The sequence below is a fragment of the Rhodnius prolixus genome, unplaced genomic scaffold (assembly GCF_049639745.1).
Source record: "Rhodnius prolixus isolate KJV_2025 unplaced genomic scaffold, Rpr scaffold_1, whole genome shotgun sequence".
Lineage (NCBI taxonomy): Eukaryota > Metazoa > Arthropoda > Insecta > Hemiptera > Reduviidae > Rhodnius > Rhodnius prolixus.
Genome location: NW_027411581.1, coordinates 33,236,970 through 33,261,967, shown reverse-complemented (window position 1 = coordinate 33,261,967; position 24,998 = coordinate 33,236,970). Strand labels below are relative to the sequence as shown.

General features: G+C 37.7%; 2 protein-coding genes across 8 annotated transcripts; both read left to right on the top strand.

The window, feature by feature from the left end:
* The first annotated feature begins 1,010 nt into the window (after nt 1-1,010).
* LOC141459200 (histone-lysine N-methyltransferase SETMAR-like) lies at nt 1,011-24,182 on the top strand. Of its 7 annotated transcripts, none has more exons than XM_074138017.1 (7): nt 1,011-1,150; nt 3,609-7,128; nt 7,202-7,368; nt 7,438-7,936; nt 9,526-12,140; nt 22,482-22,606; nt 23,903-24,182. In XM_074138017.1, the coding sequence occupies exon 2, from the start codon at nt 4,534-4,536 to the stop codon at nt 5,647-5,649; it is 1,116 nt and encodes a 371-aa protein (XP_073994118.1). In that variant the 5' UTR covers nt 1,011-1,150; nt 3,609-4,533; the 3' UTR covers nt 5,650-7,128; nt 7,202-7,368; nt 7,438-7,936; nt 9,526-12,140; nt 22,482-22,606; nt 23,903-24,182. The 7 variants fall into 7 exon arrangements, with proteins under 7 accessions (XP_073994118.1, XP_073994092.1, XP_073994085.1 ...); XM_074137991.1 differs by lacking the exon at nt 1,011-1,150 and having other exon boundaries at nt 2,575-6,149; nt 6,304-7,128; XM_074137984.1 differs by lacking the exon at nt 1,011-1,150 and adding an exon at nt 8,738-8,840 and having other exon boundaries at nt 2,575-7,128.
* On the top strand, nt 16,838-18,450 carry LOC141448325 (uncharacterized). Its single transcript, XM_074116647.1, has 2 exons — nt 16,838-17,237; nt 17,635-18,450. Exons 1-2 carry the CDS (start codon nt 16,838-16,840, stop codon nt 18,432-18,434), a joined length of 1,200 nt encoding a protein of 399 aa, XP_073972748.1. The 3' UTR covers nt 18,435-18,450.
* Nucleotides 24,183-24,998: the final 816 nt, after the last annotated feature.

The following is a 24,998-nucleotide window of genomic DNA, read 5'->3' as shown; positions in this document are numbered from 1 at the left end:
TTGTCCTTCTTTACAGAAAATGCCAGGGGCAACATTATTCGAAATTTGCGAGGATAATCATGCGTATATAACGCAGTATTGCTCCTTAAAGCAAGCCAAGCAGTTGGCTTTTTGGGTTGCTACCAATTTGGACAAGGTCAAGTTAAAAGAAGGAAGAACTTACCCCAACAAATGGCTGGAGAGCAACCTCCATGTTTTCGAATAGAAAAAGGGGTATGTAACTTATGAAAATATTAATACCTTACTCCAAGTAGTTACCCAAGATTTCAAAGCATTATTCGGAAAAGGATATGAAAAGTGCAAGAACTTGGAAGATATCCTTGGAAGGGATGTCTTTGATTTAGGGAAATTTGGTTGTCCTTCTTTGCAGAAAATGCCAGGGGCAACATTATTCGAAATTTGCGAGGATCATCATGCGTATATAACGCAGTATTGCTCCTTAAAGCAAGCCAAGCAGTTGGCTTTTTGGGTTGCTACCAATTTGGAGAAGGGTAATTTGGAATAGGAAGAGACTAGAATAAATACCGTCAGCGGTTATGATGGATTGGTGAATGAAAATCTGCTCGCCATACACGGTTTCTATCATTACCGCAAAACCGTTAGATGTTTCTTTTGCGGCAGCGAAGTAAGCATCAAGAGGGGGAGGAGGAGGACGTGTATCTGCTGCAGCCATTTTCTAGACTGCGAGTGGAAGAAGACTCAATTACCAAACTGTGTATAATATTTTTTTTTTTTAATGTGTAAAGGTCCAGCTTTTATAAGAAAGAGCATTTAATTTAGCTATTTGATTTTCAGGGTTAGTTTTGTAATAGGGTTTCATTACTTATTTTAGAATTAGCGTTATGTAAAATTAAGTTGTTTTAAGATTTATGAAAGTTGAATAAACTTTTCTCAAGGAAGAAAATTAATAATTAAATTACTGTGTGGGTCAGCGGATTAAAGGTGTGGGAACCGCTGAGTCGACACCATACGATATATAAAACTGAGCTACTGACTGGCCAGGGCCTCACTTGTTTTTCGGAGGAGCCAGTTGTCCAGCGGAGGAGCCAGCCGCCTAGCGGAGGAGCCAGTGGTCTTGCAGGGGAGCTCAGTTGTTTCGGCGGAAAGAAGACCCATGCTGTGAAGGGGTTCGTCGGCTGGCTGGTGGCTGGTAAGTTGTAGCCCAGTAGAATTTTAATTGCGGTAATTGGTGAGCCCCAGAGTGGTCGACTCAGCGTTGCGAGGACTGAATTGGTTACTGTATGTGTATGAACGAAATTTTATCTTATTGACGAATCGAGGTACTTATTGGAATAGGTTAGAGGCCATGTTAGATATATAATTGTATGGTGGGTTAGTTTATGTAATAAGTAAGGGATGAATCTTTGGGTATAATTCAATTTGGTTAATTGTAGATAATTTGTTTGTGGGTTTTTTTTATTTAAATAAAAACTGTAATTCTCTGGAGTTGTAATTGAGTGACCACTTCCCGTTTCCTCAAAACGCGCGCGCCAAGGGCGGCCAGCCCCTTACAATTGGTGTCAGGTGTGGGGTGTTGCAAGAATACACCGCGAACCCTAGTTAGCAGTGGTACGGTGGACGAGTTTTACTTCTATTAATTCGGAGGCCGGTGGGAATTTGAGGTTCGAGGAAATTTTCTGTTTGTCAGTTAGCCGCTGTCTATTCAATAAATAAACCCAATAATAAAATTGTTAGCAGAATAATCCGTCAGTCGGACAACGTGGAGCGCACGTGGTGCCAACACAGCGATCATTAGCAGGTCATCAATCGGACAGCACTTTTCTTATTCCCTTGATTTTGCTTTGTTAACGTTGCTATTCTTACCCGAGTATTATTACGTATTGATGATCCAGCGGTATTTGAGAAGATTATTATGTCGTCCATAAAGACGAGGGAATTAGAGAGTCCTGAAAAGATAATGTTCGTGGCTCTTTGGAAGGCCGGGGGGAGCGTTCTTTAAACCGAAAGGGAGTTTTTTTTTCTTGTATCACTTTGTTGGTATTGCTCGCAATGTCCTGCCATCAAGTTTCGTAAATACGAAAATGATTTCGGTTTAAGTGATTATTCTGAGCTGGAATAAAAGCATTGAGGTCTGGAATACTTTCTATTTCATTGGCCGAAGCAAATGTATTACAATTTCCGTTTATTTCAGGCATTGAATAAAAACTAACTGATTAAGAGAGGAACTAATATTTTGTCAATATTTGTTTCATCCATTTGGGGTATACATGGGGTTTTTCTCATTGAGCTGGCGATAGTCAATGACCATGCGGGTTTTTCTAGACGCATCGGGTTTCTTTTTCGCTACCCATATGGGTGAGTTGTAAGAGGAATTCATACTGTAGTATTATGTCTTCTTCGAGTAACTTTTTATTCCTCCAACTTTATTTGCCCTTTGTAAATTGGAGGATATCGGTAATATTTTTTTGTAAATATGAGGATTTCGTCAATTGTGCGGATAGTGTGTCGTAGTACATTAGGATACTCAGTTGTCTTTGTCTCTGCTTATAATTTCCGGATAATTGCATAGTAGAAGAATAATTCTATCTTCTTCGTTTTCGTTCATGTGGCTAGTGCGTATGAGGGTACGTATTTCTTTCTGAATCTTTTTTTTGAAAGGTTTATATGATTCATAGATAGAAGTTTATTATTTTATTGGATGTTCCTGGTTTTTCTTCTTCTTTGAGGTCCTAATTTTTTGTGGAAGATTGTGTAGGGGTAGTGAACCCCCACAACTCATCCACTCTAGCGTAGGGGTAGTGAACCCCCACCACTCATCCACTCTAGCCAGAGAGAGAGAGAGAGACAGCCCCCTTGGCACACAGAGCCCCCTTGGCACACAGAGAGGGGAGGCTCGGCGAATGTATATAAAAACGAGGGAAAAGTCAAAGGGGGATTCTTTTCAAAGTCTTACACTTCAATTGTACACATCGTTTAGCCACGTCAGTCATTCTGTTCTGTTCTTGTAGTGTAAAGTATACAGTCCTTGGCAGTCAGTCACATACATATATAATATCTTATACCGATACTAAGGTGTTATTTTATCCATCAACATCTACAACGAACATCTCCCCAAAAAACTATTACAATTGTAATCCTTTTTGAGGTTTTTATTTCGCCTTGTAGATACTGGTTATCCCTATTCGTTTCCGTAAGTCTTTGTTTGTCAACAAATATTTATTATTATTCTCCGTTGGGATGACTTTTGTCCTCGGTTTTAGTTTTGTTGTTTCTTATACGGTAATTATTTCTTTTTATTTTGCGAGTATAGTGCACTATAGAGATTGTTTGGTGCAGATTGATGTTTACTGGTTGATGAATGCTAATTATACTATAGTTAAAGCTATTCTTGTTTAGGCAGTTAGTTGATTTAGTTATCTTGGTTCAGATGCATTTATTGTCCAAACCCAACTTGCTCTAATCGTTCGGTAAGGGCTTGAATTTGGACGTCTTTATCGTCTCTCTGTTCTTGTATTAGGGTCAAGTCATGGGGTTTGAGTAGAGGTCTAGGAGAGTTAATAGAAATGGTAAGGATTATAACATTATGTTAGTCTGATTTCAACAAATCGATTATTTATATCATAAACACTTTCTTGTTTGTTTCTCAGAGAGATGCGAGAATGAAGTTGATTTTACTAGTAGCATCGATACAGAGCCGGGACTATCCACTTCTGTTGATATTTTCACTACCACTTTACCAGATGAAAATGTGGAAACAGAGATCATGGATTTTTCTAGTGATGATTCAGTAGAGGATCCAAATTATTGTCCCCTTCAAAGTGACAACTGTTCTTCAGCTGAAACGGAGGAGATGAAGACTGTTACGGAGCCGATAAAGAGTTTGCGAACTTTAAAAGAAATTAAAAAGGTTAAACGCAATACTGGACAATCTTACAGAACCCTAAAAGGTAAAGAAATCGCAGCTAGAAAAATGAAAGATCTTTTGCTATGCAGAATGAAATGTAGAGACCGGATACCTGTAGCCGATTTGACCTTGAAGAATATTGGCGTTTAGGCTCGTATTCTAAAAGAGCTAATTATATGGCTTCATTAATCGAGGATTGGAAGAAAAGGCTGTTGTTAGAATACGTGTTGCTGATCCAGAAAAACAAAAAATTTAGGACAAAAACCTACAAGTATTCTTTAATTATTCATAGAATACGTAAACCAATTTGCCGAGGTTAAATATTTTAGATGAAAGTGATAATTTTGTAACAACAGTGGCTTAAAAAAAAAGATCTAAAATAGCGGGTACCGAAAATGATGACAATCGTGGAAAAATGTGCGTACCAAAACACAAAATACCAGAGGCAGCAAAAGAAGCTATTAGAAAACACATTTTATTATTTCCGGCATACGAGAGCCACTACACAAGGAAGAGTACATCTAAAAAACATTTACCCAGCCATCTGACTATTCAAAAAATGTTCCAAATGTATTGGGTTGGTGCAAAAATAATGCAGGTTTTTGAACTTTCATCTTTTGTTTACTTCTGCTTGCCAAGTAAACAAAGATAATCCTCCAGTCTAGGTAATGGATTATAAACAATGTTTATTAATGTTGTTTTTCCTCAAATATCAGTTTAGTTTGTGTTCCATTTTGTATGAGTTAAGACCTCCGATATTCACCATGTCAAAACAAGATTTTCGTCAAATTTATTTTTACGAGTTCAAACTTGGTCGAAGTGCGGCTCAAACTGCGCGTAACATCAATGTTGTTTGGGGTGAAGGAAGCATCAGTGAATGTACAGTGCAGCGATGGTTCCAAAAATTTCGTGTTGGAGATTTTGATCTCGAAGACAAGGAAGGTCGCGGTAGGCCCTCTATTGTTGATCACGACCATCTTAGGGCATTGGTGGAAGATAACCCTCGCAAAACCACTCGGGACTTTGCGAAAGAAGTTAGTGTTGACCACTCAACAATCGTTCGCCATCTCGAACAAATTGGTAAAGTTAAAAAGCTCGACACGTGGGTACCTCACGAATTGACCCAGAGCCAAAAACATCGGCGTTTTGAAATTTGCAATTCTCTTCTGTTGCGCTACCAAAATGAACCATTTCTTAATCGAATCGTGACATGTGATGAAAAATGGATCCAATACGACAACAGGAGACGGTCAGGCCAGTGGCTGGACAAGGATGAAGCACCAAAACATTTCGCGAAACCAAGCCTGCACCCGAAAAAAGTAATGGTGACAGTGGGGTGGTCTACTGCAGGTGTTATTCATTACAGCTTCCTATATACTGGCGAAACAATCACGGCTGAAACATATTGTCAAGAAATTGACAAAATGCATAGGAAATTGCAAAATCTTTGTCCAGCATTGGTGAATCGGAAAGGACCAATTCTTCTTCACGATAACGCCAGGCCACATATCGCAATGCCAACTCTCAGGAAACTTCAGGAATTGAAATATGAAACACTTCCGCACCCTCCACACTCCGCCGATCTCTCGCCGACGGACTTCCACTTATTTAGACATTTGGACAACTTCTTAAGAGGAAAAAATTTTAGGGACCGAAGTGAAACCGAAAATGCCTTCCGCGAGTTTATTGAGAGTTTAAATAAAGATTTTTTAGAAACGGGAATAAGAATGCTTCTGACACGTTGGCAACTATGTGTTGATAATGATGGAACATATTTTGAATAAATAATCTTAGTTTTATACAAATTATAATAATTTTTTTTTTGGCATATAAAAACCTGCATTATTTTGGCACCAACCCAATAAAAGAAGCGGTGGAAAAAATGAACATTGAACAGGATGATGCAGCTATTTTTGCCGGAAGTTGGGCAGTTTCCTACAGAAAACTATCCCCAACTCAGCAATTATTTGCGAAAAAAGCAATTGATGAGATTTCAATTCTTGGACAACTTAATCTACTTAACCTGAATACAGTTAATAACCCTTCATCCAGTAATTCTTCTGCCCAGTCGTCTGGTCCTTCAACTCCACTACAAAGTCACAATAATTCGAGATCCACAACACCTTTTATTCTACCTATGTCCTCCCCGTACCCACACACAATGTGAAAGCTTGTCATCCCCACAATATGAAAACTTATCAGTGGTACAAATTCAACCACAAGCTGTGAATAATTACACCAATTTTCAAGACTTACTATCAGATTCTACCTTTCACTAATTAAGGTAAAGAAATAAGTTGTTTGTAAATGTATATAAAAATCTTATAATATCAGAAATATAACACTTTTATAAGGAACAATATTTTTACAATGTGTTATTTCTATTTCATTTTCTTTCCGTTAGCCAATTTACCTTCCTATGCATTTGTTTTGCCAAGGCACTGTCCCGACTCCGTTGAAGTAAGTAAGTCCAACAACATGCCGAAGCAGGTTCGTCAACCAGCCCCCAACCACCAGTGCAGCTGCTGTCTCCAAGGTCAAGAGTCAGCGGACAAGGCGCAGCAACCAATTTTTCCTGACGCTGCCACTTGGAGTTGAACAACCTTCGAGTTATATACGCGAATTGGTTCTGCTAAATTTCAAGTTATTTTGTTCTGTTATCAGTTGAACAGTTATGATGATATACTCGTAGCTCTACATTAAACTTCACAAACTTTTTTTATAATACTCTAAAGAAGGTAGTAAAAATTACCTAAACGTTGGTATAAAGCAAAAAAGTTGTTTTATTCAAGACCGCACCTCGATATTCACCAAAAATGATGTATTAAATGTTTTCTACCAAGAGATTACGGCTTAAAAATAACCGATTTAATGATAACTAATTATAAACCGATAGAACTGTCTTTAATGTACCGAGGAATCGGTGTAATTCTTTTAAATTAGAGTTTGACTAAACACCAATTTTTCATTAATTTAAAAAAAACTTATTTGTAAATTTTAAAAAATTACTTATTTGTTAAGCGGTTATGGATTTTAGCGTGTCCGTTCTTTAAAAAAATGATTGTTCATAATAATAGTTATTTATGCTTCTTAAATTGCTAAATTCATGATTAGAGCACTAAAATTCTTTTACATTAGACTAAGCATTTGTCTTCTAAGGAAGGTCATATTAGAATTATTTTTTTAGCCGATACTAAGAATACTAATAAAAAGAAAAAAGTAAAATAAATACCTTTTCATCAGCTCTCATCATCATGGTTCATGTAAGTTTTACCATTATTATTACTCATGCGTTAGCATATCAAAGTAAAGAAAAACAACTTCTCATCTTTTCAGTGCAAAGAGTGCAATATTAATTTTGAAAACTCCTATCAGTTTAAACTTCATAGAGCTTTAACTCACGGTGAGCGTGAAAAATATGGCTGCACTTGCGAAAAAGCGTATTTTTACAAAAAAGATCTTCAAATTCATAAGAAGAAGTGTACAGCCAGAGGACGCTACATGTAAGTAAAAAATAAAAAAATAAATGAAGTTATAATTATTTACGTATTATTAATTTGTTTTCTTCTCAGGTGCCGGCATTGTAACTGTGTACAAGCTGATATACACAATGGCCGTTTACATGAAGCTATCTGTGGAAGTAAAAGATCAAGTTTGGGAGAACCTTCCAGAAAGGAGCTCTTGGCATTATCCACAGGGCTAAATAATATAACCCCGTATGAGACCGCTTTTCAGGAACGTCTTGCGTCATACCTTATACGCTCACCAAGTTGTATGGATCTCCCAATATTTCTAGAAAGCATATGTTCAAAAATTCTAGACATCATTCATCTAAGTTTGGTAACGCATTCATCCATAAAATTTAATCTGTGGGTGGACTGCACTTTTGAAAATATACATGGAGAGAAAACGGAAAAGGCGTTGTAAACATCTAACAAAGCAGTCTACCTAGCTGATGATGTCAACAGCTTTCTAGATATAGCCTTCAGCAAATTAAAGAAAGAACTAGAAGAAGCGGCTATGACCAAGAGTGGTTGGTCACTGGTTTCAGTGGATGGACTAAGAGTGAGGGTAAGCAAACACAATCCTTTAAAAGCTACAACATATTTACCTTTGCCTAAATCTATTGAGAGCAAGAAGGCATGTATAAATGTCAAAAATTTTGATAATAAATGCTTTTTATATGCAATACTGGCCAAATTTATTGATGGGAAAAATTTGGGGCGGCCAAACAAATACAAATCATTGGAGAGTAAATATAATTTTTCTTGTGTAAATTTTCCGAGCTCTCTTAAAGACGTTAACTGTGAATCTGTTAATAACATGTTCGAAAAGTTGAATGCTGTGTATTCTTTAAATACAATTAGGGGTGGTAATGTAGATTAGAAGGGAGTGTGGAGGTCCACACCTAATTCAAAGCAGACTGTTGGACATGTCCTTGTTCGAACATTGCTTGGTTAACCCACCGCATTACAAAGAATTAAACATGTTGTTCAAAGAAGGAGTAGAGGAATCTAGTTTATGAGAATTAGTGTGACATAGTCAGTTTGTGATTATTATCTCAAGATGGCGAGTGGTACAGGTTTGCAGCTTACAACTAGAAAAAAAACAGTTATCAACTTAAATGAGAAAGATTGGTCAATTCCACAAGCTAACAAGCAAATATAGGGGGTGGGGGTAAAGAAAACGGAAGTACAACTGCAGCATGCAACAGTTTTCTTTGAGATGTTTTACCCATAAATCTATGGTTATCCGAGAAAAACCATCATGGCTAGAAGATCTCCGTCAATATCAGCCTCCAAAGATCATTTTTTAAAGAAATGAATATTTTAAATTAATGAGAATTTCTATGTATATTATATATTCTTGTAGATATTTCTGTACCATCGCTGTAAATAGGCACTGTGCTTTAACATTGGCTGTGTAAGAGCTTGGAACCGCCAATCTCATCTGAGCTTGCCCGGAGGCTTATTCGGTAAGGACCCCTTACATTCGAAGATATCTAACAATTAACAACTGCTAGCAAGGAGGCTAGCCTGGCACCCATTTACCTTCCTATCTATGGAATGAAGTGTTTCTATAGGCTAAATATTATATAGCCTATGCGCAGAATTTATTTTATTTAGTACTTGACTTAAGAAAGAAATATTAACTCTGCGATGCTAGTTTCAACTATTACGGAATTCTGTGGTGGAAAAAACTATAGAAATAAACTATTCCAAGGTTGTTAGTCATTATTTTCTTAGATATTACGAATGAATCCTTCTTTTAGATATACTATAATATAAATAAAACTTCATCGTATTAGGAATCGCAAATATTAAATATCCTTTAAATATTAAATTATTTTTTCTGATGAAAGCAAATTTGAAGTTTTTAAACCACAAAATATAATAACAATCTGGAGAAGAAATAAAACTGGTTTGAATGAAAAAAAAAATAAGTATATTAAAGACGGTTAACCTTTAAGTAGGGAGGTGGGGTGTTCGTAGCATTATTTGCTCTGTATTTTTAATTAATAGGTTGGCAATCCTGATGATCCTTTTGCTATCTTCCTAAATAACCACTGTTTACATATTGAGGTGGCACTGGCATCAAATATAACGTCCCTTTTTTGTCTTTTACTATAATTTAAAATAGAATTTTTTGTTCGTCTTTAGTTTAATATGTCGTATGAAGAGACTCAAGAGAGAATCAAGGAGGCTTTTTCAGCAAGTATGTGAAGAGGATGGAGAAGTTGCAGAGTTTAGTGATTCGGTGAAGGGGAACCGGATGAATGTGAAAATTCATTGCATGAAAGTGACAGTGAACAATCTGATGAAGAATCAGAACTGCAATCAGTACCGGCAACTACCAGAACAGACAACTCTTCTTGTTGTAGAATAAAAAAACAAAATGGAGGCGGGTTGCATCTACTCATGTACGTACGTACAAGGAAACATAATATAGTTACACATTTACCTGGGACAAAAAATTTAGGAAAATTTGTAAAAACAACATATGAGTGTTATAATTATTGGTATGATAACAGACAATACAAATATTTACATAGAATCGATTCAGCAAAAATATGTGAACAAAAGCAGATGTCGTCAAACAAATAAAACTGAGATTCGATCATTTATTGGTCTCGGTTATGGGTCAACCAAACTATCTTTTGAAGTGTTTAATTAGGTATGCAAATGCTTCTTCTTTTTTTTGCAGTATAAAATAACATTATGTTGTTTATACTTAATTTTATTTGACTCTTTTGCATATTTATATTTATCATTTTATACGAGTGGTTTTCACGTTTCAAAAATGGAGAAATGTCTATTGAAGACCAGCCCCGCTCAGGACGCCCCTCAACGTCAAGAACTGACGAAAACGTGGATAAAATCAATACCCTCGTTCGCCGAACTAGAGATCAACTCTGTGAGATGTCTGGAATATCATGGAGTTCTATTCAGAGGATTTTATCCAAATATTTACTCATGAGAAGGGTTGCAGCCAAATTTGTCCCTCGCCTTCTCCTCACAGACGAGCAAAGGGAGCGTCGACTTCACGCATGTTTTCAGCTTCAAAATCAGCTCGAAGAGGACCCTGAATTTTTTTCTAAGGTGAAAAACTGGTGATGAAACGTGGTGCCGAAACCAAGCAGCAATCAAGCCAGTGGAAGACATTTGACTCTCCTCGTCCCAAGAAAGCTCGCCAAGTGAAGCCCAACATCAAGACAATGCTCATTTGTTTTTTCGACTACAGAAGTATTGTGCACGAGGAGTTCATTCCCCCGGGTCAAACCGTCAACTACAAATTTTACTTGGAGATTTTGAAAAGATTGAGGGAGAGTATCCGGAAGAAAAGGGCAGATCTTTGGCGCGCAGGCGACTGGTTCTTCCATCATGACAACGCGCCGGCCCACACCGCCCTCTCCGTGAAGCAGTTTTTGACAAAAAATGGCATGACACAGATGGTCCATCCACCATACTCACCGGATCTAGCCCCCTGTGACTTCTTTCTTTTCCCTAGAGTAAAAAAAGGCATGAAAGGAAAAAGCGTTTTGCCACTGTAGAGGAGGTAAAACAAAAATCGCTAGAAAGGCCTAAAGGACAGCCCGAAAAATGAATTTAAAAACTGTTTTGAACAATGGAAGAATCGTTTGCAGAAGTGCGTTGTGGTCAATGGAGGATACTTTGAAGGCAATTAAAATTTTGTGTAAAAATATTGAAAAATAAAGAAGTTATTACGAAATTCCCGTTTAATTTGGGGTCCCCCCTCGTAGTGTTTGATTTAAGAAGTTAAATAGACGTAATTTGGGTAAAAAAAAGAGAAATTTATTTGATATAAAACTGTATATAAAGCTGTAATTAGGAACCTCTTGACATCTATGTAAATAAAACAAATGCCCTAGGAGACAAAAGAGGATTAACGTGACCTTTAGTACTGTCTAGACTCCCCTTACTAGATTCATTAGTTTTAATTGTGCTTTCAACTAGTGCGTTTGAGATGGCTCCAAAATCTGGAGAAATTCCTATGGGTGTGAGACAGGAAGTGCTTATATTACATCGTGCTGGATACAGTTAGAGAGAAATTGGAAAATAAAGTAAATTTATCGTTTTCAACAGTGAGGTATATCATTGAAAGAGGAACAACAGAAAATAAGCAGCGAACAGGTCGACCAAGAGCCTTAAATGAACGTGAGAGGAGGAAGGTCGTCAAAAGGAGCACTTAAGACAGGTGTTAGTTGATTCCTGGAACAATTTATCAGGTGAGGTGACCAGAAATGTAGTTGAATCAATGCCAAGGCGGTTACAAGCCGAAATTGAAGGTAAAGGGATGCACACTAAATATTAAGGACAAGGTTATTGTTCGGTCGCAGGCGTGAGAATGAGAATAGATCTGGCAAATATGAATCTACCACAGACGAGGAGAATATGGATACTACAATGGACACCACCACCCACAAATATACAGCCATCATTCACAAACCAGATTACAACGAACCAACCCCAAGAGCAAAATGCCCAGACTTCTTCTACATCAAACATGGAGACCACATACACATCATCTACACCGCATCAGTCAAAAACCAACAACGAACCAAACCGAATTCTCAAATGCCTTAAATGCAGGTCCATAACATTAAAAAAAAGTACAAATATATTGGCAAGACGCATTATTTTAGAGGTCAAATGTCTTCAATATCCTTGCATATGGCAGTATATATACAATACAATGCCATCCAAAGCAAATTCAAACAGTCTTTACTTGGAAGAACTGCAGTCTACTTCAAAATGTAAGTATAGCTTGTGCTCTTTTCTCTTGCAATGCAAAATTCTTTGACATGCATGATTATTATTAAAGTTTAGTGGTTTCAATTTTTAGGAACCTCTGCGAATTATTAAATTCGAGTATTGGGAAGAAGGCTGAAAAGTATTTGAAGGCAGAGGACCTTCAAATTAATGAAGCTTATAAAATAATTCGATTTAAAATTGACGAGACTAAATATGGGAAATCGTTAAAGGCCATTGCTGAATATTTAGATGGAGAGGGGTTTCTATATTTACCAACTCGCATTTTAAAAGCAGTAGAACAAAACATAAATTTCCAAGAATATAAAGGGGGGGTTAAATTGATATATTGCAGGTCTATAACCGGTGGACGCTCAAATGCCTTAATGCAACATCTACAGGAATTACAGAATTCCATAACTTTCTGGCATATCTCGTCCGTTACGGTATCCACACAATCACAAACCCTGGAACTAACACTTTAATACCAGATATAAAAAAATTCTTTCTTCAACAAAACGTAGACACAACAGATACCCATACAAACACAGAACACTGTATACAATATATAGAAAATAAAAAACAATAATATGAAAAACTAAGAGCCCAAACACGTAAACAAACAATAGATGAAATGCTAAAAGACATAGAAACACAAAATATTACTACATGAGAATGTTTCTGGCAGGAATTATTTGAGACTTTACAGTTTAATACAGGACATTATTAATAGAAGAGGTTACATCTTAAGATATGAATCTTATGATTTGCGCAATAAATGCATGCGTAATGTTGATGGCCTTTCCAATGCCTTGCCTGGTGTGGTTTCGTTGGAGAACATCTATACATTAAACCATGACTGTAAATTAAAACTCAGGAGAATCGGCTTGACCGACTATCTTGGTGTAGACAGTTTTCTGTTTGCACAAGAATTCGAATAAAAAAAAAAAAAAAAAAAAAGGTTTGTTCAATTAAAAAAAGGCGCGAAGCGCCCTTAATCCAGTAGAGGTGGAACTGTCGATATAAAGTATACACGTACGCGTTACGACAGCATCACACAACTCTAAAATTTTATCAAGTCCAACAACATGCCGAAGCAGGTTCGTCAACCAGCCACCACCTTATCTCCAAGGTCAAAAGTCAGCGGACAAGGCGCAGCAACCAGTTTTTTCTGACGTTGCCACTTGGATTTGAACCTTCGAGTTGTATACGCGAATTGGTTCTGTTAAATTTCAAGTTATTTTGTTCTGTCATCAGTTATTGCATTGCTTTAGAAAAAGGACAAACCGGACGTAATAGTGAGTATCATATTCATTGCTACGTTAAGTTTCATGAAAAATTATTATTGACTGCAATAAGTGAATACTTCCGTTCTATATTTGATGTCACTCATTTAGACGTTCAGTCAGTTAGATGAGAGCGGAATTTATTGAAATACATAACTAAAGAAGACGAATATTCTTTATATAATGTTAGTGTCTCGAAACTTAGTATGAGACAGCAATGTTTGTATTATTTCCTTAAAATGGAGAAATTTAGTTTTAGCCATAAGTTTGTGGTTGAGCATCGAAACAATTATAAATTCTTAATAAATATGTATGAAGAAGTGCGCTCAAAAGTTAAGGTTTCCTATTCATATATTTACCCGGATATTCGCGTTGATTTTGGATGGTGAATGAGGTTTATGAATGGCACGACACTTTTGTTACTACAAATTATTATTACAAAAAGAAGCATTTGTATCTATACGGCCCTTCTAATGTTGGGAAATGTACAATAATAGCTAACCTTATTAGAGGGTTGCGCGATTTGGTTATTTATGGGCCAAGTAGTCGGATCGCATATCCTTTTGACATGTTATTGAATGTTCATAAACTCTTGGTATTTGAAGAATTCAACATAAATAATTAGGACATTGATTTCTTAAAAAAATTATCGGCCGGTGATGTAGTGACTGTTAATCGTAAATATTGTGATAATCATAAATATCAAAATGAACTTCCGACTATAATGGTGTCTAATTCCTTTAGATTCTGGCACCATGTGACTTCTTCCTATTCGATCGACTCAAAAAACCACTACGAGGAACTCGTTTTGAGAGTGTGAAGGCAATAAAGCTAAAATCACTGGAGGCACTAATGGCTATACCAAAAACCGACTTCCAGAAAAGCTTCGAGGGGTAGTTCAAACGCTGGCACAAGTGCATCGCAGCCGACGGAGACTACTTTGAAGGGGACAACTTGAATTTGGAAGAATAAACATGTACTTTTCTTTTTATGAATAAATTCCGGTTATTTTTTGATCATGGTAGTATACCAAAATCATTATTTAAATTAATAGCTGAGATGACAAATTTATATGCAGTACAAAAAAACCTACTGAAATACATAAATGCAACCCCGGAGGAAATAGAAGTATTATTTGGGCTCCACATTGCAATTGGTGCATTGAAATTTCCAAGAGTGCGGATGTTCTGGGACACAAGCATAAAAATGAACTTATTCTTGGAGAATATTTCTCGGGACAGATTTTTTCAGTAGCGCACAAATTAACATCTTATAAATAACTTGATAATACCGAAACCCAATAATGATAGGTTTGTCCTTTGTATAATACTATTCGAGAAAAATGTTTGCAACTTGAAACCGAACAATATTTGTGTGTAGATGAAGGGATGATTCCTTTTACAGGAAAATTAGACATAAAACAATATGTCAAAGGTAAACCTAACCCGTGGGACATCAAAATGTCTTTATGGGAAAAGTGGCCAGGTTTATGACTATTAATCATAAATATCAAAATGAACTTCCGATTATAATGGTGTCTAATTACCGTCCTTTAGATTCTTTGGAATTTATAAACCGTGTCAAAATTATTCATGCCGAACATTCCTGCTTTCAGGTTACGGAAGAAGACCCTATTACTATTTCTACTAGGGATGCCCATTATGTATCGTCGTCGCCGTATAGTTCGGAGATTTTGTTGTCCCCGCTACTACAGGCAGAGGTTCTATAAGATGGGGCGAGGTACGAAAATGCGTACTAGTTTTTGTAGTACAAGCAGGAGTGTTGCTACTACTAGCGGTTGTGACCAGGATTATGCCATACCAGCAGGCGAAAACACTTGACCCAACACAACGCTACAACTGAACGAAGAAATATGCACAGGTACTCCTGAACCCATTACAACACACACCACAAATTCGATTATTACGCCAACTATTTCGGGAACTAGAGAAAATAACCGAGAACGGATCTGGTCTCGAAAACAATATGCCATTGAGGCGATTTTCCGGTGGTTACAAACACACATAATTATTCCAGATCATGACGTTACATCCTCATCCATATGGTTGGCCAGCGAGTGTAAATTTATTACAGAACGCGATCCTATTTTTCAAAATGTATTAAAAATACATCGTACTACATTATCAACAAAAACGTTAATACAATTAATGGAATTTATCGATTCCGTTCAATATATCCAATACTATCCACAACCACACACCTTAATGTCAATTACAGACTCCTTCTTGGAAGAATCGGCTTGACCGAATATCTTGGAGTTGAGCCGTATTTATTTTTAAACGAGTTTGAAAAAATATAATTCAGCCACAGAAACAGGTTAGTACAAAGAAAAAAAAGGCGCGAAGCGCCCTTAATCCAGTAGAGGTGGAACTGTCGATATATAGTAAGCGTACGTGTATACTAGAGTTACTTATATACACGTACGCGTTACGCCAGTATCAAGTATCTCGAAATTTTTCTAAGTCCAGAGACATGCCGAAACAGGTTCGTCAACCCGTCCCCACCACGTCTGCAGCTGCTACCACTTCCAAGGTCAAGCGCCAACGTTCAAGACGGACCAGTCAGTTCTTCATGACGCTGCCACTTGGGGTTGAACGACCGTCAAGTTATATTCGCGAGTTGTTTCTATTAAATTTAAAACTGTTTTGTTCAGTTGTCAGTTATTGTATTTCTTTGGAACAAGGTCAGTCAGGAAGGAATAGTGAGTATCATTTACACTGCTATGTGAAATTTGAACATAAATTGTTGCTGACTGAGATAAGTGAATATTTTCGTGCGATATTTGACGTTGCCCATTTTGACGTTCAATCCGTTAGGTCTGAAAGAAATTTACTTAAATATATTACTAAGGAAGATGAATGTTGTTTATACAATGTTTCCGTTTCTCAATTAAGTATTCGACAACAATGTTTTTATTATTTTTTGACTATGGAGAAATTTAGTTTCACTCACGAATTTGTAGTTGAGCAACGTAATAATTATAAGTTTCTAATAAATATGTATGAAGAAGTTCGCTCAAAGGTTAAATTTTCTTATTCTTATATATACCCAGATATTCGAGTTGACTTTGGATGGTGCCATTGTTAGGGCTCTGGACTGAGTTGAGGGCCATTTCTTCTTCGGAGAAAAGGTAAGAATTGCTACCGACAGTCGTATCACCTTGGACTCTTTGCGGAATAGGAAAAACCACAAACCCTCTAATTGAAATGTTAAGGACAAGGCTGTGTAGACTGCGGAAACGAAAATATATATCTAATACATTTAAACAACATAAGCAACCGGAAAACAAGAGAAGAAATAACTCAGTTATTAAGTACATACCCTCTAATACCACAATTAACACACATCCAGAATTGTACGAAACAGAATCTAATGAAAACATACACAACACCACGATGGGAGGATGTAACACAAATACTACTAAACACAGAAATACAGAACGAACCATACCTACTACAAGACCACACATTCCTACCAACAACCAATCGTCTATGGAGCCTACAGTGGTCACCTCGGACTCAGACATCGATACAACAAATCCCATCCATCGATACACAGCGATTATCCACGATCCAGAATATAGAAAACCACGAATATCAGGAAGAGCCCCAACATTCATATATATCAACCACGGGGACCACATCCACATCATTTATACAGCAACAACACACAATCAACAACGAACCAGCGACAGAATACTCAAATTCCTTAATGCCACACCTACAGGCATTACGGAATACCATATCACCAGACAACGAATACGAAATTGGAGGAATTTCCTGGCATACCCACTCCGTAACGGTATCAAATACTTATGCAACCCTACAATTGCGTATAACCCTATAATGCAAGAAATAAAAAAATTCTTTCTTCAAAACCCAGAAGACGAAGGAGACAACAACCAACAAAAAGAAATAAATAACCAATTACACTGTGAACAATACATAGAAGATAAAAAAAATCAATATGAAAAATTATCCGCATCTACAAGAAAAAACACCATTGAGGAAATGATACACGACATAGAATCAGGAAATATAACAACATACACACAATTCGTAAAAACATACCCCACTAAACTAATATATTACATGGGACAAATAGGACTCCAAGCTGATTCGTTCATAAAACGTCTTTTACAAAATAAACAAACCTTACAAAAACAAGTATTAAAACAAACACATTAATAAAGCAATAGTACAAGCCCAAGTAGAGGTCCTTTTCCCTACTCAGGATGGAGCAGTTGACCTGGCATTAGATGAGATCAATATTCCAACATTACATGCGAAATGTAGATACGGATCGCTAATCTGTCTGTCAGAGGCAGCTGGACATATTGCGTGGGATAAAACGTCTGAGCTTCAATCATGCGAAGAGAAGGAATACGAGGTTATTTACGAAGGACAGGCACATATTGAATCCAAAAACAATGGTTTAAGAATAATTAATGTATCCGACAAGAAAAATATATTCTCCCTTGTAATAAAGGAGGATGTCAGGATATGTAACCAGATGGGGTTCGCTACAGAACATAACCGCTTATTTATAGTGTTTGTTAACAACAATAATTATTTCTTTAAGTATAGATCAAACAATGCGCTAAATGTTGATTTGATCGCATATATCAATACAAAGATTGTATATGTAGAGCGGTATATCGGAGAGAAACTTACTTCACTATATGATGATATTTTACAACAACGATGTCTGTCGCAAGCGTCTATACCTATACTATCAAATCTATTAGCTTTAGCATATACTTCAGAAGATGAATTTGCTTATGCTTATAAGAAGGAGCCAGGTTATACAGCCTTGACTCGAGGTGAAGTCATACATTTAATCAAGTGTGTTCCTGTAGAGGTAAATGTCGTTGAGACAGACACTTGCTATACAGAGGCTGCAGTGAAGTACAGAAATACGACAATTAGAAGGGACTATAGCGGAGCTGCTGTCCAAATTGACACTCGCTCCTGTGGGGGACCAGCAGCATGAGAATACACGATTAGAGTATTTGCAAGAGGCTGTTAATTGCTTGCAAACATTCAACGAGCGTTCCCAAATTCAGCTTCCTTCGCGTGACGCGCATCAGACGGAACCTCCGGCTGCAACTGGGGTTCCCAAAAGGAAACAAATTCCAATGAGGGAATGGGGAGTAAAATTCTCTGGTGATGGTCAAGGGCTAAGTGTCCATGCTTTCCTAGAAGCTATAGAGGAAATGAAGGTAGCCCGAAATACTAATGATGACGACCTCTTTACATCGGCTTATGATTTATTTACTGGCAGAGCACTGATCTGGTATAAGGCAATTAGGCGCGAGGCAACGACTTGGGACCAGGTAGTTCGGGAAATGAAGGCTGAATTCGAGCCTCAAGATTACACTGAACGTTTATGGGAGGAGATACGGGCCAGAACACAGGGAGATGATGAACCAATGGGAATATTTATCGCGATCATGCGGAATTATTTTCACCGTCTTCCTACCAGGCCTAGCGAGACAGAGATGCTCCGGGTCGTTATGCGTAACCTCCACCCATACTATTTGGATCGCCTCTCCTTGCACGAGGTGTCGCGGTTGGACGATCTTGTTGAGAAAGGGCGACGAATAGAAGCGACGCGTTGGCGGATTCAGACTCACCGTCCACCTCCCTCAAGAAGATCCGTTTTAGAACCTGATTTGGCCTATTCGCCTATTTCTCGAAGAGTTGCTCCAGCATTGAACCTTGCGGAAGCACCAACAGGGTCAATGTGCAGTAAAAATAGTTCTTCAGATAAATGTCCCACGAAAGGGGGACCTGAAAGACCGAAAATCCGGGGCACTTGTTGGAATTGCGACCAACCAGGTCATTCGCACCGATGGTGTAAACAGACGAAAAACCCCTTTTGTGAACGTTGTGGTACAAAAGAAGTAACCACGGAGGAATGTACGTGTCCACAAAAGAAGGGAAACTCCAGTGGGGGACGAGCTTAGGACGCAGCTCGTATACGCCCCATCAGTCCGGTCGAGATAATCCCGAATGGCAGGTATGGCTGGCAACGATAAGAGGAAGCGACATCCGGCCATCCAAGCCGTTGTGCGATTGCTGTAACGCTGACAGGCGTCCATATATTAAGATCACTATTCTGGGAATAGAATCTGTGGGGCTTCTTGATTCCGGGGCAACAAGATCGTTGTTGGATGCTAATCTGTGTTGAAAATATTCTTTGGTCAGCTGGGCCCATTAATTTAATTCCAAGTTCTGTTTGTATAATTAATATAATGTTCATGTGCAAAAATTTCTAACCAAGCATTGTATTTTCTGTTATAGATATAAAATAGGCTATTCTGATATTGAAGAGAGTACGACCTGCGGTAGCTGGTGCATTACACGATGACTGATTGCTCCGTAAATCTAAATTAAATTAAATTCCTGCTTCCTTATAGTTACTGTTCTCTCTTTTACTCCAGCCAACCTACTATTCCGGGTATTAGGGGTTTTCGCTGCTGTACCCCCAAGAACCCACTCTTACACGCCCATAAACATCTTCTCTCCCTACATCTTTTGTTTCATCATTTATTAGTTTATTTTCTTTTATTTATTTTCATTTTTCTTCTGAAACCGGTACTTATTTCACTTCAAACAACAGCGTGGCGCTCAAGGCAACTATAAACCGCCCTTCCCCACCCCTTCTTCACTGAGCTAGTGGCACTGCTTTACCTTCTCCAGTGGGGGAGCGTAAGAAACCTGCCGCATCTCAGTCAATAGACTTCACCCACCCTAACAAATTCGAAATTCTTGCCTCTCATGCGCAATAAGATGGTAATAATTCCTGACAATCAGCCAACCAATACAAAACCTCCCCATATCTACATTAAAAACGTTTCCAACATACAAAAGGTTTTGTCTAACCATTGCTGACGCCATCGGCAGTAAACAATTTCTGTGCTGAAAGATACGACTTTACAAATGAAAACGCCAGACGACTACAGAAAAATAGTAAAATTTCTAAAATTTGCGTCTTTCGTTGGAATCAACGAGATACCTTGGAATGATATTGTGGACATCTTGGAACTATTCCATGAAAATGTTTCAGGACGGAATTACGTAAGACTGTATAGTTTGATCCAGGATATAATTAATAGGAAAGGTTAAACATTACGCTACGAATCTTACGATTTATGTAACAACTGTAATTTCCACACATACCAACTAAAAGAAGAGAAACCATTCATAGTTGTGATTAGAAATCTACACCACACTACTCCTATATCTGCCATCAAAGAAGAGCTAGAGGAACTAGGCTTTCAAGTCAGAAATATAACATTCTCCATACTACCTTCAAGCAACCCCTACCTCTCTTTTATGTAGACCTTGTGCCTCTGGAGGGTAATGACAAAATATTTTCGCTTAATGCCCTTTACTAAACAAGAATTAGAGTGGAAGAACCGCGCACAAAAGGAAGGTCATCGCTCAGTGCAAAAGGTGTCAAGATTATGGTCACACTAGGACTTACTGCAACCACCCCGCAAGATGTGTCAATTGTGCCGACCTGCATTCCACAGAGAAGTGTTAAAAATCAAGACAAACGCCTCCCACCAGCGTGCACTGTCTTGGAAGAGCATTCAGCTAACTATAAAAGGCTGTCAAATCTAAAAGGAACTACAGCGCCTAAGGGAGGATTGATGGATGGACTGCTCTAAATGGATAGTCATTCTTTGCTGTAACTGTACATTTTATTGATGAAAACTGGTCAATGCAATCAACAACTTAAGATGTCAATCGACATCTTTTTCATAAACATTGTGATTTTCAGTTGATGAAAATTGAAGAAGATAAAAAACAAATAGCTCAGTTTCAAGTTAGTTCCTCTGGAATATACTTATTCATTCATTCCAAACTGGTACTTTATCTTTAGAATATGTACCACATAGTTTACCTACTTCAGGACGTACTTGTTCTGGAAGTTCTATTGATTCATTGCCAGAAATATTACTGGCCGACAGGGTTAAGAAACTAGTTCAAGAAGAAATCGCTAGAATATCTTCTATGCGTTTGGATGACCGCTAAATAATTAGAGGTCTGCCTTGCCAAAGATTAAAAAACAAAGACACCCAGGGGCAGCTGGGCGTCAAAAGGCGATCATACCGGTTATATGATATTGCTCAATATTTTTTTGATTGTATGCGTTCCTTCGGTATTTAGAAAAATATACAAGGTATAACACTAGGGCAACGCATCTAGTTAGCACCACCTTCATGCGTGAATTGGAATATGCAATTGATATAAATAATATCAATTTTGACGCTGAAAATCAGCATTTTTACTGTTTTTCGCATGTATTGAACCTTGGAATTCAAGAAATTTTGAAATTATAAACGCCAATGTCAGGCGATCCAAAATCGGAGGGTGACGATGATGAAGATGTGGATGCAACCGATTCTAATACGTTTATAAGTGTTTTTGTGAACATCCGACTAACACATAAACGCTCTAGGAAATCAGAAATTTTTATGCAATCGTCTGAAGGCAGCTTATGAGGCGACTAATACCAATTATGTAAAACCCATTATCGATGTGAGGACTAGATGGAATTCCACCTATGACATGTTGGAAACAGCAACCAGATTAAAACCAGTTTTGCTAACAATGTGGGAAAATGTAGATAATCTAAAAAAGTATTATGTTCATGATCAGCAATGGGAGCACGTAATTTTGATTTTAAAAATTTTGAAATGTTTCAAGTTTGTATCAACATTAATTGGTGGAGAAAAATATGTCTCTTTGTCAACTGTCAGGTTGCATTTAACGAACTCGTTACTAAAATTGAAAAGTTAGCCAAGAAATTAGATGATAAAATTGATAGAGACTCAAATGGTGAAGCTCTGATCATTGCAGAGATTTGTCTCGATTTTCGTGTAGCATGATTTTAGAATATTTTATTCAACTCAGCTTTCTATTTTATTTTAATTTTTTTTTATATTTTAGGTTACATAATAATATACATAATTACATAATAGACAAATAGTAATAAAAATTTTAATTATTATTAATATTTTTTCAGACTTCAAATGCCCAGGTTTGGGATTTAAACATTGATTGGGCGGTAGATTCCACCCCAACCGTTCAGGGGCCCTTAGGCCCCATTATTACGATAGTGATAGTGAGGAAGAAGATATTTTTGACAAAGTAATTAAATAACAATATAATAAAAAATGCATTATTGTTTTATATTGATCTTGATATATATATATATATACGAGGGTGAATCAAATATAAACGAGACTTCTCGCCCTTCAGGCACAATAGTATAGGGAGAACGTTCCCGCTTTGTTTGTTATTGGGTAGGTTTGTCAGGAGTGGGGGAAGCACGTGGGCTCGCCTCCTCGACCCTCTCAGTGTCCACCGTAACGATATCGGAGCAAAAGGTACCTTCGTCAATTGCGCAACGTGTTATAATCAAGTTTCTCGCCGCAGAAGGCGTAAAACCGGCCGAAATCTTGAGGAGATTGACTGCCCAGTTCGGGGAAGAGACACTGTCACGAGCCAGAGTGTTTGCATGGCATAAACAGTTCGTGGAGGGTCGTGATCGTGTTGAAAATGAGAGCCATGACCGCAGACCTCGCACCAGCATTACAGCGAACAACATCAGCAGTGTTCGACGGCTTATTGAAGATGACAGACGTCGTACCACTTCTGAAATTGCAAGTGAGGTCGGGATAAGTTATGGAAGCACTTACTCCATAGTCACAGAGGAACTAGGGTACCGTAAGGTGTGCGCCAGGTGGGTTCCTCGCCTTCTCACAGCTGACCAGAAATTGCAACGTCTTCAGGTGTGTGGGCGTCTTCTTGCACGATTCCAGAAACAAGGAGACCAATTTCTCACTCACATTATCACCTGTGATGAAACATGGGTGCACCACTAAACCCCAGAATCTAAACAAGCGAGTATGGAGTGGAGAAAACAAGGAGAACCTGGACCAGTGAAAGCCAAGTCACGTTTGTCGGCTGGCAAGGTTTTGGCTACCATTTTTTTTTGACCAGCGTGGATTGCTGCACTTCGATTTTTTGCACGAGCGCAGGACAATTAATGCGGCCTACTACTGCGATATTTTGAGTGAGGTCCGACTTGCATATCGCCGCAAAAGACGAGACCTATCGATCAGGCAAGTGGTTCTTCTCCATGACAATGCTCGCCCCCATACAGCAGCCTTGACTAGAGAAAAATTGGAGCAACTGGGGTTGAAGCCTACGTGCGCAATTGGCTGCAAACACGACCTGCATCTTTCTACGAGGAAGGAATTGGAAAGCTGCCTATCCGCTGGGAAAAATGTGTTTCCAAATCAGGAGATTATGTAGAAAAATAAACTATATTCTTTTTGCGTTTAAAATAAAAATAAATTACAGGAAAAAAAAGTCTCGTTTATATTTGATTCACCCTCGTATATATATACAATTAAACAAAATATTTATTATTTCTTTCAGGCGCTGAAAATTGCAGAAAAAGAGAGAATACTATCCTCCTCCTCGAAAGAGGAGGAAGATCAGTTGATTGAAGCCTGCCTGCAGGCAGAAAAGGAGAATAATATAATTAAAGCCTACCTGCAGAGAGAAGAAGTGAAAGAGGAAGAGTTATTGCAGGCCTGTCTGCAGGGGGAAAGGAATTTTTTTAAACATTAAAAGAAATGTTTCAGAAAGATGGAAAACATTTTGTTTTTTAAGTTTAGTTTTATTTTAAATGAATAAAAAAATGTTTTTTAATTAATTTTGCTTCATTCTTATTTTTTTCCTTTTTACACTTGAATTATCCCCAAATTACAAGAAATTTTATATGGGTTAAGTATGATGGTTCAGACTTGAGGTAAAGTAAATTATTAAATATAACAGGAAATAATATGACTCAGCCTATTGAGGCTACAACGAGGACTGGTTTTGAAGTAATACCATTTCTCGTTAGACACAGTTACATATTGGCTCTGGTGCGCTCATTTTATTCCTTATGGCTCGGACAACATTCAAAGAGCAGCAAATAATTGTGTTTAATTATAAAAAGGGTTAAAGTGTGCGGGAGATTAGCCGTTTTTAGTGAATAGATGTAAAAGCACAGTAGCTAATGTGATAAATCTGTGCAGGTATGAAGACAGATTCGACTTTAAAGTGAGTATCGGCCGTCCGAAAATATTAACTGAACGTGATGAGGGCAAAATATTAAGAAAAATAGAAATGAATCCCAAAATGAGCGCTCCTTCTGTTGCAGCAGAGGGTATTTAATGAAACTGGAAGAAAAGTGCATGCTCAAACGATTAGAAGAATACTGAAAAATGGGCGTACACCTAGACGTAAACCAATGATAAGTGGAAAAAATAGAAAGAAGAGGTTGCAATTTGTAAAAACGTTTATTAATAAAATTTCTGAATACTGGGGAAATGTTATATTTAGTGACGAAACTAAAATTGAACTATTTGGGTCACATAGGCAGGGGAAAATCTGGAGGAATTAAAATGAAGCTTTAAAAATAAAAAATATACAGCCTACAGTGAAGCACGGAGGAGGCTCTTTGATGGTGTGGCGGTGTATGGCG

Coding starts and splice junctions, on each gene's coding strand:
- LOC141459200 (XM_074138017.1), top strand. CDS start 4,534: ATGGATTATAAACAATGTTTATTAATGTTGTTTTTCCTCAAATATCAG.
- LOC141448325 (XM_074116647.1), top strand. CDS start 16,838: ATGGGAGGATGTAACACAAATACTACTAAACACAGAAATACAGAACGA. Junction 17,238..17,634: donor TTTCCTGGCATACCCACTCC/GTAACGGTATCA, acceptor ACATTAATAAAG/CAATAGTACAAGCCCAAGTA.